The 15271-nt window shown below is 58.2% G+C and overlaps 1 protein-coding gene across 1 annotated transcript in view; it reads left to right on the top strand.

The window, feature by feature from the left end:
* IGSF21 (immunoglobin superfamily member 21) overlaps positions 1 to 15271 on the top strand; it is a 274518-nt gene that overhangs the window by 187381 nt on the left and 71866 nt on the right. The window contains exon 3 of the mRNA XM_068969274.1: positions 1507 to 1628. Coding sequence (XP_068825375.1) covers positions 1507 to 1628 — 122 coding nt within the window. The remainder of the gene's footprint in view (positions 1 to 1506; positions 1629 to 15271) is intronic.

The following is a 15271-nucleotide window of genomic DNA, read 5'->3' as shown; positions in this document are numbered from 1 at the left end:
GGAACCCCCTCCCTGGCCGCCACCCTCCCAGCCCCCTCTCCTGCCTCCAGCACACAGAGCCGCAGGGAGTTAATTCCACTTCTCCAGGACCAGGCATGAGGCCTCCCCGTCGCAGGCTGTTAGCGCGGAGCCCAGCTGAGTGGTGAGAGGCTGCAAGCTCCGGTCTATAATAGAGTTGCTGAGACAAGCGGAAAACTGCAGCCGGGTAAACAGATAAATAATTGAAACAGTGACAACACATACCTTGCTGCTTTGTGGAGTAACACTTTCATTAGCGGGGAGCAGCCCGGTCCTGGGGGTGGGGGTGCGGGCGGGCAGGCGGCGGGATCAGGGCACACTGGGCTCTGGCTTTTAATCAGCTGTGAGCAGCTGGGCACTCGAGCAGCCTCTGTCCTCCAGCGGGGGCTTTATTGCCACCTCCCGGGAGCCTCTGCCTTCTGCGGCCTCCGTGTCCCGGTGTAAAATGGGGACCTCGTGCCCGCCCTCCTCGCCTGTGCCAAGGGCAGCCGGAGGCAGGCACGCCCCCCACCGTGTCATCTTCTCCGCATCCCCCCCCGTCAGTCGACTGGGTTCTTCCCAGCCTCCCCCAGGTTCCTCGGTCTCCAGACAAGTCCCTTCAATCAGAAGCAGCTTGTAAACAGAAGCTGAAACTCTGTGCCCTCTCGGCCCTCGGGAGCGCCGACTTCTTTTGCCTACCAGGCGCTCCCTAACGAAGCTCTCATTTCACTGGCTTCACTTGCCCTCCGCCCTAGGTGCTCTGAATAGTCTCCTTTTACTGAGCACACGTCGCTCTTTCCCACGCCAGGGCCTCTGCTGCTGTCCTTTCTGCCTCGAGAGCCCCCCTCCAGGCGCCAGGCTGACTCCCACTCTTGCTTCAGAAGATGACTGAGACATTGCTTCCTTCAGGAAGCCCTCCAGGATTACTCTGTCTCCAGGCTGGGTGCTGCCCCGCCTCTGGACTCCCTTGCTATTCTGGCCCTCCCCCTTGTAGAATTTATCAGAAATTGTTGTCGTTTAGCATTTTTCATACGAGATCTCGGCCCAGGGGGACTGGTTCCCGGCCCCAGTTCCTCTCCTCTCTTCCTGTTCAGCCTGTTGCCCCTTTTCCTCTCTCTTTGGGCAAGGATGGCTTTGGGCCAAACACATTTAGGGTCTGTGCCCCAGGCGGGGCAGCTCCCCAAGCTTTGGTCACCACCTTGGCAAGGCCGATCAGTGGGATCACGGAAGTGGCCTCACCTGGTGCCCTGGGATGAGCCCGAGAGAAGGATGGCCCTGCTCCTGCTGAACCGTCAGGCCTCAGGGAGGGACTTGAGTTCAGAGCCTCAGCCTGCACACCGTCAAGTGGGGATGGACGACCCGGGAGGGTGAGAGCAATGCTCACGATACCTCCCCCAGGGAGTCCCCCCGGGGCTGCCTGCCTCTCCTTGTCTCGGGAGCCCACCCTCTGCCCTGGGAAAGGCGGGGCTGGCTGAGCGCTCACCCCGGCTCCTCTGTGCTGCGTTGCAGGTGACGGATGGCGGCACCATCAAGCAGAAGATCTTCACCTTCGACGCCATGTTCTCCACCAACTTCTCACACATGGAGAGCTACCGCCGGCGCGAGGACTTGGTGTACCAGTCCACGGTCAGGTAAGGGCCGGGGCCCGGGGGGCCGGGGGGCCGCCTCCCCAGCCTTCTCGCTCCCACCCGCGGCGCCTGCAGGCTCGGGGGCGGCGTCTCGGGAGGACCCTCCACGGGCTCGGAAGGCAGAGCTGGGGTTCTGCTGCAGAAGGGGGGCCCCTTCCCGAGGGGGGTCATCCCCTGGAGGAGGGTGAAGGGCAGGGCTCAGGGGGCCGCTCTGCCGCAGGGAGCGGACCCTTCACGTTGGCCTCCCGGGCGCTCCTCCTACAGTCCCGCGAGGTGGGGTTTTCCAAACCCCGTTTCCAGGTGAAGACTGAGGTCCAGAGAGGGTGAGTGAATAACCAAAGGCCACACAGCCAGGAATGCCAGAGACGGGAGCTGGACTGGCTCCACCCGGGTCAGAAGCCCGTGGAACACACTCTGTGTGTTCCCAGGGCTTCCAGCTTGGGAAGGAAAGCAGACCCTGCACAACCAGGCCCCAGGTCCAAGGCAGACCAGGATGGGGAAGGAAGAGCCCCTGGGGGTGGAGATACTTAGTATTTCTGCACCTGCCCCCTTTTCTAGAAGGCTTTAAGGTAGCGGATCCCAGTCCAGGCCCTGCCGCGTTCCAGGCGGGTGGGCCGCACTCCCCTCCCATCTCTCTCTAAAAAGCCCCATTCCTGTTTTGGTGCTCTGATGCTTTATATTCACTGGGTCCCGTTCCCTTTGATCACCTGGTAAACTCATCAGCCTTCAGAACTGAAGTGAGCAGGTCCTGGGGTGTGACACCTTCTTTAGGCAGCCCCTTGCCCCAGCAGAGCTGACCTTCCCCAAAGCCCACGACCGCGGCTCCTCCAGTACACCCCCACCGCCAGAGGGGTCTCACTGCACTAATGAAGAGTAGCTTCAGCCCTGGACATGCACATTTTTGCACACACGCGTGCACGCTTTCTCACATTACATAGCCAAATGCTTTGCCTGGTTGTTGTTTGGTCACTTAAGTTGTGTCCACCCCTTGGCAACCCCATGGACGGCAGCACGCCAGGCTTCCCTGTCCTTCACTATCTCCCAGAGCTTGCTCAGACTCATGTCCGATGAGTTGGCTCTGGCTGGTGGCCAGGCAGGAAGCGGCAGTCTGCTCCCAAGCTAGAGGACAGGCCTGCCCCGTCAGGCCTGGCAGGAGCTGGTGCCTGCTGACCCGCATGCTGCGAGCTGACTTGCGCTATGTTTCGTGGGGTACCTGCCACATCCCTGCTTAATGTCTTATTCCTGACCCACCAGGAGGATAAGGCCCCACTCTCCTTACCCAGGTTTTTCAGAAGGAAGACAAGGTCTCCCCACCACCTTGTATCCTCAGCTCTCAACACGAGGCCCGACACACAGCAGGTGTACAGTGAAATTCGCAAATTGAGCGGATGACCCTAGTACCCTCCTTGGCCCTTTGGGCCTCAGTTTCCCTGTGGGTAAAATCAGAAAGTGGGACAAGAAGATTGCCAAGGGCAGAGTCAGTCTGCAGAGAGAATCTGGCCTGCGGTCCTTCCATGTATGCTTAGGTAAAAACGGAAGGTGGGCGTGCTCCCCTGGAGGACCTTTCTGGGTGCTTCTCTTTGGGCTTCGTGTCAGGAGCTCAGACTGAGCGTTTACTGGGGGAATCTGGTGAGAATGTAGACTCTGGAAAGACGTACAAGCCACCACACAGATGCCTTCATCTGTCTACTCATGATTTCTCCTGCACCCACCTCCAGAAAGAACCTGGGGTCTCTCTAAGCACACCCAAGACAAGCAGGTTTGGGTTCCCAGGTGGCGCTAGTGGTAAAGAGCCCACTGTCGATGCAGGAGTTATAAGAGGCGTGGGTTTGATCCCTGGATCGGGAAGGTCTAAATCCTAAAGCATGGCAACACACTCCAGTACTCTTTCCTGGAGACTTCCTTGGACAGAGGAGCCTGGTGGGGTACAGTCCATGGGGTCGTAAAGAGTCGGACACGACTGAAGCAACTTGGCACGCATACAGGCAAGACAAGCAGGTCACCATCAGAGTGCAGAGAAAAAGGTGAAAACTCATTTTGGAAAAGAAAGTATTCTGGGAGGCACAAATGATTGCACAAGTGAATGTCTGGATCCCCTCCAGGCCTCCCAGAGAGCAGCCCCATCTGCCGCACCCCTGCCTGCTTACCACGGGCTCTGAAACAACAGCCCCCTGCGCCCCATCACTGTCGGTCCCCTACCCACTCCTGACTTCCCACATGGCTCAGCGGCAACGAACCCACCTGCCAACGCAGCCGATGCTGGAGACACCTGTTCGAAAACCCCTGGGTTAGGAAGATCCTCTGGAGGAGGAAATGGCAACCCACTCCAGTATTCCTATCCGGGAAATTCCATAGATAGGGGAACCTGGTGGGCTATACTCCATGGGGTCACAGAGCTGGACACAACTGAGCATTGCGTGCGCGCACACACACACACACACGCATGCACAACTGAGCATGTGTGCACACGCGTGCGCACATGTGTGCACACACACGTGCATACACACTCACACGTGCACACACGCACAACTGAGCATGCATGCACACGCACACACGCGCACGCACGCACACGCACACATGCACACACGCACATGCACGCGCGCGCACGCACACACACACACACACACACATGCACACCTGCTCCTGGAAGTGTGGGCTCCAGAGTAACTCCTTGCATCTGGTTTCTGAGCCAGGAAGGCAACCTAGAGACTGTCCGAACATCCCTGACGCCCTCCATCTCACGCATCCAGATTGCAGCCCTGGTGTCCAAAGGCCTGGTTCAAACCCCAGCTCAGCTACTCCCTGCTGAGTTACCTTTGACCACAAGGACCTTGACCTCTCTCGGCCTGGGTGTCCTCACCTGTTAGACAGGCTTAATATGGTTGGTGTTGACTTAAAAAGGATGCGTAGTGCGCGAGCTCCAAGTTAAGTCTTACTCGGGGCAACGTGGGGGCTGCAGCCCAGTGTCTCAGGCAGCTCTGGGAGACTGTGCCAAAGAGGAGGGGAGGTGATTCTGGTGAAGGCGGTGTTCATGCAATCAAGCACTTATCTTACTGAAGGTTCTCGGCTTGTCACAAGGGGCTGACGTCACCATGAAGGGATTTAGTGTTTTTCTAGATATGAGGAGGTGCAAGGATTGGACTCATGAAATCAGTTCCTGAAAATATCTAACTATTTAAAGGTCCGTTCCACACCCTGGAACACGTGTGTGCTGCGTGTGTGTGAGAGTGCACGAACATGCAAGTGCTCAGCGGCATCTGACTCTTTACGACCCCCTGGACTGTCGCCCACCAGGCTCCTCTGTCCAAGGGGATTCTCCAGGCAAGAATACTAGAGTGGGTAGCCACTTCCTCCTCCAGCGGATCTTTCTAGCCCAGGGATGGAACCCACGCCTCTTGCGTCTCCTGCTCTGGCAGGCGAATTCTTCACCTGCAACACAAAGTGTCTCACTCCTGCTATTCACCCTGAACTCCCCTGAAGGTCAAAGGTCAACAGCTGCAGCTGCACAGGATTCCGTCCCCACAGAGGCAGATGGCAAGTGCCCTTGGCAAGTGCCAAGTTGGCACTGACATTGCCTTAAACAGTTGTCGTGGGGTTTTGGTGAGACTCAAGTCTGATGGCCTGAGTTCTGATCCTGGCTCCTCCAGCCCCTTGTTGCAGTGTAATCTCTCGGAGTGGTAACTCTGTGCCCGAGTTTCCTGGTCTCTGAAAGGGGATGACAACACAAAGAAGCTCCCAGCAGCCCCGTGAGGCTCTCACGAGTGAGTCATCCCTGCAAGTGCAGCCCCAGCCCCTGAGCCGTGCACGTCTGCTGTTAGTGCCTAGGAAAAAGCCTCTGCCTCACCATTAAAATAAAAAGCTGTCATCTTTTTCTTAATCTCATAAAGCTTCCTTACACGCACTCTTTCTCTTAACCATCACTAACGACACCTTGAACGCAGGCAGGTATTGTTGCTATTATTATTTTCTATGGTCCTGATTTTACAGATGAGGTCAAAATTCAGTTCAGGACTCACCCAAGGGTCCCCAACTGGAACAACATCAACTTGGTCAGGCTCCAACCCGTGTCATCCTAGCCCTCCACCATGCAGCCTTCCCTGTTTTACAAATGAGGAAACTGAGGCCCGGAGGGGAGGAGACTCGTCCAGGGTCACAGACACAGCACAGCCGTGGCGGGGCTCGCTTCTTCCCCAGGCTTCTCCCAGGACCTCAGGCACCAGGGGGGGTCTCCCAGGCCGAGAGCAGCAGGGCAGGGGGCCACGGGGAAGGGAAGGAAGGAGCAGAGCCTCTCGGGCCTGGTCTGATCGTGGAGTCGAGGCCACAGAGCAGCTGTGTTGGCGAATCTGCTCCTCAGCCTGCAGGGCTCGTTTGGGCTGGCAAGGGGCACGGGACTCTGCATTCACATATAAATGAAGATATTTGCAAATTAATGCATCTCATCTAGAGAGAGTCCCAGCTGCACAGCTGTCTGGGCCGCTTCCTTTCCAGCAGGGAGAGCGGGGTCAGAAGAGGCTGAGAAGATGAACCAGAGTTGGCAGAGAGCAGTTTCTGGGCGGCCAGGGGAGTCCTAGGGACTCCCAGAGCTTCTCTCGCCACTGGTGGGGGGCCCCGAGTGGTGAGAGTTGGGTGGGGTGCCAGGGCTTCTGTCCCAGGTGGGGGTGCAGGTGTAGGACTTCAGTTCATGATCTCTTGGGCAGGTCACTGTCCTTCCCAGGACCACCCCCCCCCACCCCAAGATTCCATCTATCACATGTCTTTCTAGTTCAAAGCCTCAGAGCCCAGAACTTCCAGCTTGGAACTGACAGCAATTTATCCCTTCAAAGAAAAGAAAGAAAGAAAGTGAAGTCACTCAGTCATGTCCACTCTTTGCGACCCCGTGGACTATAGCCTATCAGCCTCCTCCATCCATGGGAGTCTCCAGGCAGGAATACTGGAGTGGGTTGCCATTTCCTTCTCCAGGAGATCTTTCCAACCCAGCGATTGAACCCGGGTCTCCCGCATTGTAGGCAGACACTTTACTGTCTGAGCCACCAGGGAAGTCCAAGGGATATTTAATTGAGCACCTACTAAGAGCTGGCATGATGCAAGGTGCTGGGGATCCAGCGAGGAACGAGAAAGAGTGGCCTTCACACTCTCATGGGGAAGACCCGGCGGAAACTAGACGCAAGATCACTATAAATGCATCGTGACAAGCTCTGCAAAGACACGGGGCCGCTTGCAGGGTCAGGAGGAGTAAGGTGCTGGGGGGCCAGGCAGAGCCTCCCAGGATGGGCGCCCTGGGCTGAGACCCGTGGGCTGGGCAGGAGACGTCGGTGGTGGGCCGAGGCGGGTGTTCAGACGCTGGAGCCCAAGTGCCAGGGCGTCTGGGGACAGCCTGGCCGATGACCGACGGGCGGTGTTGCACGCAGCACCACCCCCCTTGCACCTCGGGGCAGCTATTCCCACGCGTCTTCCCTGCTGCCCACATGTTCCCCAGCTGGACCGGGGCTCAGCTTCTCCCTGGAATAAGCTCCAAGAGGCATCTGTGTCACCTGCCTTCCCCCTCCATCCCCACTCTAGGTCCAGCCTCCCAAATAAGCCATCAGCTCCCAGTCAACTCCTTGATTCCGGTTCTGCCTCTCAGGGGCCGCTAAGTGGGGACAGAGGATGTGGGCGACAGTCCCACCTGCTGGCCTCCTGCACGCCCACCGTCCTCCCCACCTGTCCTCCCGGCCCCGGCCTCAGGCCCCATTCACCTGTGCCATCAGCCAGGCCCAGGCGGACAGGTGGGTGGCTTCCCCTTCCAACGGGGGATCGTGTGGGCAAAGCACGTTAATCCCTGCAGTGAGTGGCCGTCCCCAGATGGCAGTCCTGACCTTGGAGGTCCGGGTGAAGCCCAGTGAGCCTTCCCCGCCCGTGCTTCCCCCTCCACAGGGCGCCCCCTCCATTCCCCGAAGCCGTCTGCAGTCCCTGTCCCATGCCATCAGCCCGGGGTGTCTCCAAGAACACCGAACAGGCTTCACCGGCCCTCTTTTGTCCATGACGGAAATCTAGGCTCCAGGGGTCAAGAGTGTGCCCTCCCCATGCCTGGCCCGCCAAGGCCCTACTCATCCTTCAGTTTCAGCTGAAATGCTGCTTCCTCCAGGAAGCCCTTCCTGACTGCTCAGGCTGGGGCAGCTCCCCAGCGCCTTTCCACCCTCACCCCACCCGCCCCACTCCCTGCCCCCACACTGGGTATTCAAAGTGCCTCCTGCGCTTGACCAGCAGTCCCATGAGGACAGGGATTGGGGGTGATGTTTTCACGGCTGTCTCCCCAGCCCCCAGCCCAGCATTCCCTGCACAATTTGTAGATAATTGTGGAGTGGATGAGTTAGTGGTGGAAGGCGGGGTGGATGTCTTCCACGGATGCTCTCCCTGCTGTGGAATAAACTTAGGAAGATGGAATTCAGGCTTCCGCACCTTTCCCCAACACGGGCATCATTTATTTATCACAAAGGAATCGAGCAATTGCTGCATGTCAGGGATGGTGCTGGGGATAAGATGGTGAACGAGACATAATCAGATCTGCTCTGGTGAGCCTTGCAATACAGGGGGTGAGAAGAGACAGATGGTAAAAATGTGTTTGAAAGAATAAGGAGAAATATCTACAGTTGGTGATGCCTGTGTGAAGGCAATAAGGGAAGGGGATGGAGATGATGCGAGTCAGGGAATACGTGAGGCGGGAGCACGCTACAGGGTTTCTCACGGGAGATGATGCCCGAGCAGGGATCTCTAGGGTAAAGGAAGCCAGACAGATGGGGTGGAGGTCGGGAGGGCATCTCAGGTCAAAGGTGTGGCAAGTGCAAAGGCCCTGAGGCGAGAAAGAGCTTGGCGAGCTGCCAGAGGACCAGCGTGGCCAGAGTTCAGGAGCACGGAGACACATCGGCCTTTCTTCTCCGCGACCTGGAAGCCAGTGGAGGTCAGGGTCCCACGTGGTGTGTGTCGTGTGAAGCTCGCCCTGGTTGCCAGGCGGAGGGTGAGTTGGAGGTTCCAGGAGAGGAAGACAGTGCCTTCTGTAGAGGAGTCTGGGGAGGGAGAGCCGTCTCTTCTGAGGTCTCAGGACTGAAATTCCAAATCTGAGCTAAGTTAGGAGAGGGAGCAGGACTCTCGCCTCGGGCTGGCCAGGGCCAGGAGGCGGAGGTGGGACTGGGAGCCAGCCCTCCCCCTGGGGTCTGATGTCCATTCCCCAGGAACAGGTTACCAAGCACCGGTCCCAGAGCCGCATCCTCCCAGCCGCTCAAAGCCGCAGGAGGCTGAGAACAGCTGGGAAGGTGGAGCAGAGCTGGGGGCTTGGCGCTGGATGTGAGAGCAAGCTACACCTTCTGATTCATATTTATCGGGGGAGGGGGAGGCGTGGGAGACAACGGGTAAACGGAAGGAGAGCCGGGAGGATTGAGGGTGCGGGAGGAATGCCGCTTCCTTTATTATGCGGGGAGCCATGTGTTCACGTAGCCCGTCGGTAGCTGGTAGCTCGTATTGAGCATTTGCGGCGTTCCCGGCGCGGACCCGGGGGCGCGGTGCTCAGCGGCGGGCACGAGGCAGCCTCCGCCTCCGTGAGCTTAAAGCCTGCTCCCCCGCCCCCACCCCCACGAGCCTGTGATCTCCTCGAGGCTCTGCTCCCTCCTTTTCATCTCAGTGACCCCAGAGCCTACTTGGCATTTAGAGAGAACTATAAATATTTGTGGGATGAAAGAAAGAGGAGAGAAAACATGGAGATAAATAGCGAGCAGTTCAGGTGGTCAGGTGGTGGCCGTCGCGGGGAGCGTGCAGATGTAATGTGGTGATGAATCAGAGATGGGGAGACCGGGCGAACCACCGAGAAGGGTAGGCTTTTTAGACAAAGGAGCCCAGGAGGCCACAGGTGGAGGCCACAGCGTGTGCAAAGGCCCGGAGGCAGGGAGGGGAGGGCTGATGTCGTAGTGAGGTTTCTCTGCCTGGGCAGACGGAGGTTCCAAAGTCTCAGCTCTCTGGAATCTGCTCAAAGGAAAAAATGGAGCTGGTTTTTAAATAGACGCAGTCACTGTCGGGTCCAAAGAGAAGAGAGGGGTTTGCTTCCCTTTGAAGTGTTCAGGGTCCCTTCTGTAGTGTCTGCCGTTAGCAGGCTGGGCAAGCTCCTCCTCCGCTGTTGGTACCAAGAAAAGTGCGCTTTGCCCCTTGGTGATTTGCAAGAGTGAATTCCGCAGCTCGCCTCCCTCTGCGCGTTATCAGGGACCACACATCATTGTCTCAAGGACATTCAGAACCCGTGCTACTTGTCCAGGAGATGGTCCTTCATTTCTTCATTCATTCAAGCACTCAGCAAACACACGCTGGATCCCTGTTATGTGGCAGGCTGCCCTACTGTGCGCTGGGAGAGCAGGTGAACTCAGACCCTGCCCATTCAGTCGTCAAGGTCACGTCTAGTCCTTGGCCTGCAGACCCACGCCTCCCTCCCACCCCGAAATCTCCCATCCAGGAATTCGAACGAGCCAGAGTGATGTTTCAAGGAGAACCTTGAGCCGCTTCAACACTCATGTTTCATAACAGCTGCCTCTGAGCCTCATCAGAGTTGAACACCCCAGGTCTCCAGCCCCAAGGAGCAGCCGGGTCCCCACATCAAACCCAGGGATTATTTTAGGAGTGGGGGCTGCAGCCCGCCTCCCAGGGAATTTTCAGCCGAGTCCACTCCTCTCAGCCCAACCCAAGGAGAGGCTGCCTGTTACCTCGCCTGAGCGCAACAAACCCTCGGTGGTGGTGACGGTGTCTGCACCACGGGCTGATCAGCACTCCACCTGCATTAGGGTCGCCTTGGGAGTTGCTTAAAAATATCAATTCCTGGGCCCCACCAAGATGCCTGGAGCAAGGCCTGGGGAAGCAGTCTTTTAAAAAGTCTTCCAGGTAAAAGATGTTGGCAGCGAGGGTGGAAAGCTATGATACACACAGCTCCTTCCACCTGCTCCGATGTAGGAGGCCAGAGAATTCCCGGGGAAGCAGCTTTAGAATTAGCTGCTGCAGATAACTGTAGTTGCTGCCGGCAGCCTTGGGCGACAATGTCCTAAAGCCCCCAGGGGCAAGACTTGTTTGGATTAAAGATGACACAATAGCTGGAGCAGTCCAGGGTGTCCTCCCAGGCACCAGCCATTTCCAGAGCCTCAGGGGTCCTCACCCCCAAATACCACGAGCTGTCCGTCGGAAGACTGAAGACAGAAGTTTCTCAGGCAGTGGGGCCTTGACTGGGGGTGGGGCCCAGGAACAAGGTATTCTTGCTATAGCTTCCCGGGATTTACCCAAAGGTGGAGGGAACCCACGTTTCCTGAGCCAGAGCTTTCAGTGGACCCCATGCCAGACCTCCCACCCTCAGGGCATCCGGCAGAGCAGAGTTCTGGCCCCGCCCTCTGTGTCAGGCCACGGGGAGTGCTCTTCAGGGATGCCCGCTCTCAGCCACCCCTCCCGGGTCCCGTCTCTCAGAGCTGGCCTCTCCCTTCTTGGTCTCTAGATCCTCGGCGCCTGACACAGGGGCTGGGACAAGAGCCCAGGGCCTCCGTAAACGTTTCCTGAATCAATAGGCTGACAGGTTATCCAGATATGGAGTTATCATTTTAGACAGTCAGCAAACCCTTTTTTCCCATCCATCATCATGTCTAACCACTGCAACCATCTCATGGAGCGCAGACCTCAGGCTCACCGGATCCTGTTTGTATAGATGATGACACGAAAGAACAGAGAGGGACGGTCACTTGTCCAAGGGCACACAGCTTGTGCATGGGGGAGCCTGAGTTCCCACCCAAGCTGTGGCATTCTCGGGGGCCCTGGAGCCACAGTAGGCCTCCTAGGCCATCAAGCACAGGCTCAGTTATGAGTGACCAGCCCATGCCAGGCCCCCTGGCAGGCGCTGGAGATTCAAGCGACTTAGTGAGGGTGGGTGACCTGTGTCTTCATCCCGACACGCACACGCATGAGGTCACACACGCACGCTGGCATACAGTGGGTCTGCGGTCCCAGCCGCTTGATGCCTTCAGGTAGGAAACTGCCAGGGTTAGTTATCACCTTGAAACTAGACGCTGCCTGGCAGTTCCTGGCCCCTCGACACCCTGGCCGAGGAGACCGACTGACGCCCGATCCTGGCCCCAGAAGTGCGACTCCCAGGTCTGCTCGGCTGCCTCCGCCGGCGGCATCAGTTCCGTGGAGCGGCTGGGAAGTCCATTTAGGCAAACACGCCTCCGCCGCTGCGCCCACATCCCCGCTGAGCGTGACAGCGCCCCCAGCCCGCCCTGCTTTCCCCTCCGCCACTGCTCCTGGCGCTGACACGGGTCTCCCCTCCACTCCGCCAGCGGCCGTCTGGCCTTCTTCACCTTTCTGAAGCCCAGCCCTCCCCAGCCCTGTTGCCCCTGCGCAGAGTCGATGCTACCCACGGTTCTCCAGGAGCAGCCTGTGCGTGGCATTCAGCTCTTCTCAGCCCAGGTGGCAATCATCCGCTCACACAAACCTGCCCTCCCTGCCCAGCCGGGGCGGGCCAGCATCGCTAGCACATGGTGGAGCTCAGGATGCTGCGAAGGCCCGTTCCTGCCTCCCTTCGCTTCCCACCAGTGAAGGCTGATCTTCTCGTTTCTTGAATTTCCGTCTTTTTTTCTGCTTCCGTGGCTTTCCTTTCTTAGCATGACCTCCTCTTCTTTACTTCAGCTCCCCTTCCCTCTCTCCGCGCCTGGGGCCTTGCCCTCCCATTCTCTGCACTTGGAGGTACAGGGGCGCGCGCAGGCACAGGGGCGCGCACGCAGGCACAGGGGCGCGCACGCAGGCAGAATACATGTCCCTCTCCTCTCCCTGCACGCCTTGCCTCTCTTGGCTTGGAGCCCCTCTGGGGCCCCAGAATCTCCCCAGCTGCACAGACCCTGGGTCCCAAGGCTCCGGTGGGCCCCCACCCACCCTGGGGTTGCAGGTCAGGGGTGCTTACCTGGGATTGGGTCTTGGATTAGTGGAGACCTTAGACGCAGTGACCGAGGTGGATGTACTCTTTGAGCCCACAGTTGGCACAGATCAGCGTGCTGCACCGACCTGCCCTCATTCTCTGTTTGTCCCCGGCCCACTAGACACCCCTGGGACCCCCAGAACGCACCCTTCTCACCAGGTTCGCTCCTGGGGAGGGAGGTGCTTGCACAGCTGTCTGCTGCCCTCTGGTGATACACTGGGGTATTGCAAGGAGGGGGCCCCTACCTCTGCTGCCCCCCACCCCCGCCCCACCCCCAATCGGCGAGGATGGGTCTTGTCTCTCAAGACAAGGAACCTCCTTCCTTCACCTCTAGGACCTCAGTGTCCAACACAAGGTCTCAGCAGAGATCTGTTAGATTGATGCAGTGAGGTGAAGTCACTCAGTCGTGTCCGACTCTGCGACCCCATGGACTGTGGCCCACCAGGCTCCCCTGGCCACAGGATTCTCCAGGCAAGAACACTGGAGTGAGTCACCATGCCCTTCTCCAGGGGATCTTCCAGACCCAGGAGTCAAACCCGGGTCTCCTGCATTGCAGGTGGACGCTTCACCGTCTGAGCCAGCAGGGAAGCTAACAGGTTATCTAAATGTGGAATTATTTCAAACGGCCAGCACAACTTTCCCGTCCATCATTATGTTGAACCCTATGGAGTATAGATCTCAGACCCTCTCTATGGGGACCAAGCTCAGCGCGGAGAAGGGGAGTGACTATCCCAAGAGCTGGGAGAACTTCCCTATCTTGCAGAACCTTCCCCCTCAGGGGGACTCCCCAGGCAACGGGGCTGAGCCCCTGTGCCAATGGGACCTGGGCCAGGGGCGGGGTGGGGGAGAGAAGGGTAAGAGAGTGGGGAAAGTGAAAGTGTTAGTCACTCAGCCGTGTCTGACTGTGACCCCACGGACTGTAGCCCACCAGGCTCCTCTGTCGATGGGATTCTCCAGGCAAGAACACCAGAGTCTAGCTAGTCCCTTCCTCAGGGGGTTTTCCCAAACCAGGGATTGAACCCAGGTCTCCTGCATTGTGGGCAGATTCTTTATCATCTGAGCCACCAGAATCTGGACAGGGCAGGCTTTGGCAATTTGCCTTTTACCAGGGGCCTTTCAGAGACAGTATCTTCATCCAGAATCAGCCCCGAGGAATTGCAGGCCCAGCATCAGGCAGCACCCTTGGGGGTGGGGTGTGGACAAAATGAGGTTCTGGCGACGGGTTGCACGTATCACGGTCAGGGCTTGACCTAAGTATTCATTCGCCATTTAACAATGTTTCTTAACTGAGGACCTCAGTGGACAAGGGTGAACAAGGCAGGTGAGAACCTCGTCCCCGTGGAGCTGACATCCCTGGGGTCTTGCCGGAAGCACAGGGTGACAGGGTGCTCCTGGATGCCTGGATGGCAAGAGGAAGCAGCCACGCCAAGGCCAGGGAGTGAGGACTCTGGCAGAGGGGAAGACAAGGGCCCGGGCTGGGAACAAGCTCCGAGTGACAAGGAGAGTGGAAACGACCCCAGAGAGGCTGGGGTTGACGAGCCCCACGAGGAGCTCGGAGACCGAGGAGGAGTCAGCAGTGGCCCCATCTCAGGAGCAGCCTCTTGAACCTGACCTTGCCCAGCAGCCTCTTGTTCCAAAGCAGATTCTCATTCTGCGGGCCTGGGGGTGGGGCTTAGAGCCCATGGCTCCGATCACCCCCCGGATGAGGCCAGTGCTGGCATCCATGGTCCACGTCAAGAACATCTGGGGACTTGACACACTCCTGCTGCCCAGGCCACGCCCCACTGGTCAAGTCAGAACTCTACGGGCTGGGGGGGGAGGTGGTGGGGTGGGACACAACCCAGGCCTCAGTTGTTCAAAGCCCCTAAGGTGATTCCAACAGGCAGGCAGGCTTGAGAACTGCTGCTGTAGAACATTCTGGGTCATGAGAGTCTGACTTGTATACTGGAGGCCACGAGGACCCCTCGAGCTTGATCTTGCCTCTATATCTGTGTTGTTGAAAGATTTGCTTTAGCTATTGGCGAGGTCGTGAAAGCGGAGGCTGGGAGCCCCAGGAGGAGAGGTGGTGATGAGCTGGCTGGGGTGGGGGCGGGAGGAAGGGACGGGCGAAGAGTGAGCAGGACTCACGGACAGACCGGAAGTGGGGGGACATCGCAAGAGAGGAGCTGGCTCTGGCGTCTGGGGCCAAGACCCCGCATTGCAGTGAAGGGGCTCCTTCCTGCAGCGTGAGGACAGGCAGACCAGCTAGGGCTGTGTGTTGGGTGCAAAATTCAGTTCTGATAGGACCAGGTTGACACGTCTGTTACGACTTCCCTGTGGCTCAAATGGTAAAGCATCTGCCTGCAGTGCAGGAGACCCTGGTTCGATCCCTGCGTTGGGAAGCTCCCCTGGAGGAGGGCATGGCAACTCCAGTACTCTTGCCTGGAGAACCCCATGGACAGAGGAGCCCAGCAGGCTACAGTCCATGGGGTCGCGAAGAGTCAGACACGACTGAGCGACCGACACACACACAGCAGACAGGCCTGTTAGACACCAGAGCAGAGACGGCAAGAAGGTCACTGAAAACGAAGGACAAGGCGGAGGGTCTGGCCCACAGATGTAACTATGGGAGCCGCCAACACAGACACCAGTCCAAGTCACTGTCATAGTCACCTCCCAGGGTCGGGACAGATCTGCAGGAGCT

Source organism: Capricornis sumatraensis, chromosome 3 (assembly GCF_032405125.1).
Source record: "Capricornis sumatraensis isolate serow.1 chromosome 3, serow.2, whole genome shotgun sequence".
Lineage (NCBI taxonomy): Eukaryota > Metazoa > Chordata > Mammalia > Artiodactyla > Bovidae > Capricornis > Capricornis sumatraensis.
The sequence above is the reverse complement of the archived record's forward strand: the minus strand, read 5'-3'. Positions and strand labels throughout refer to the sequence as shown.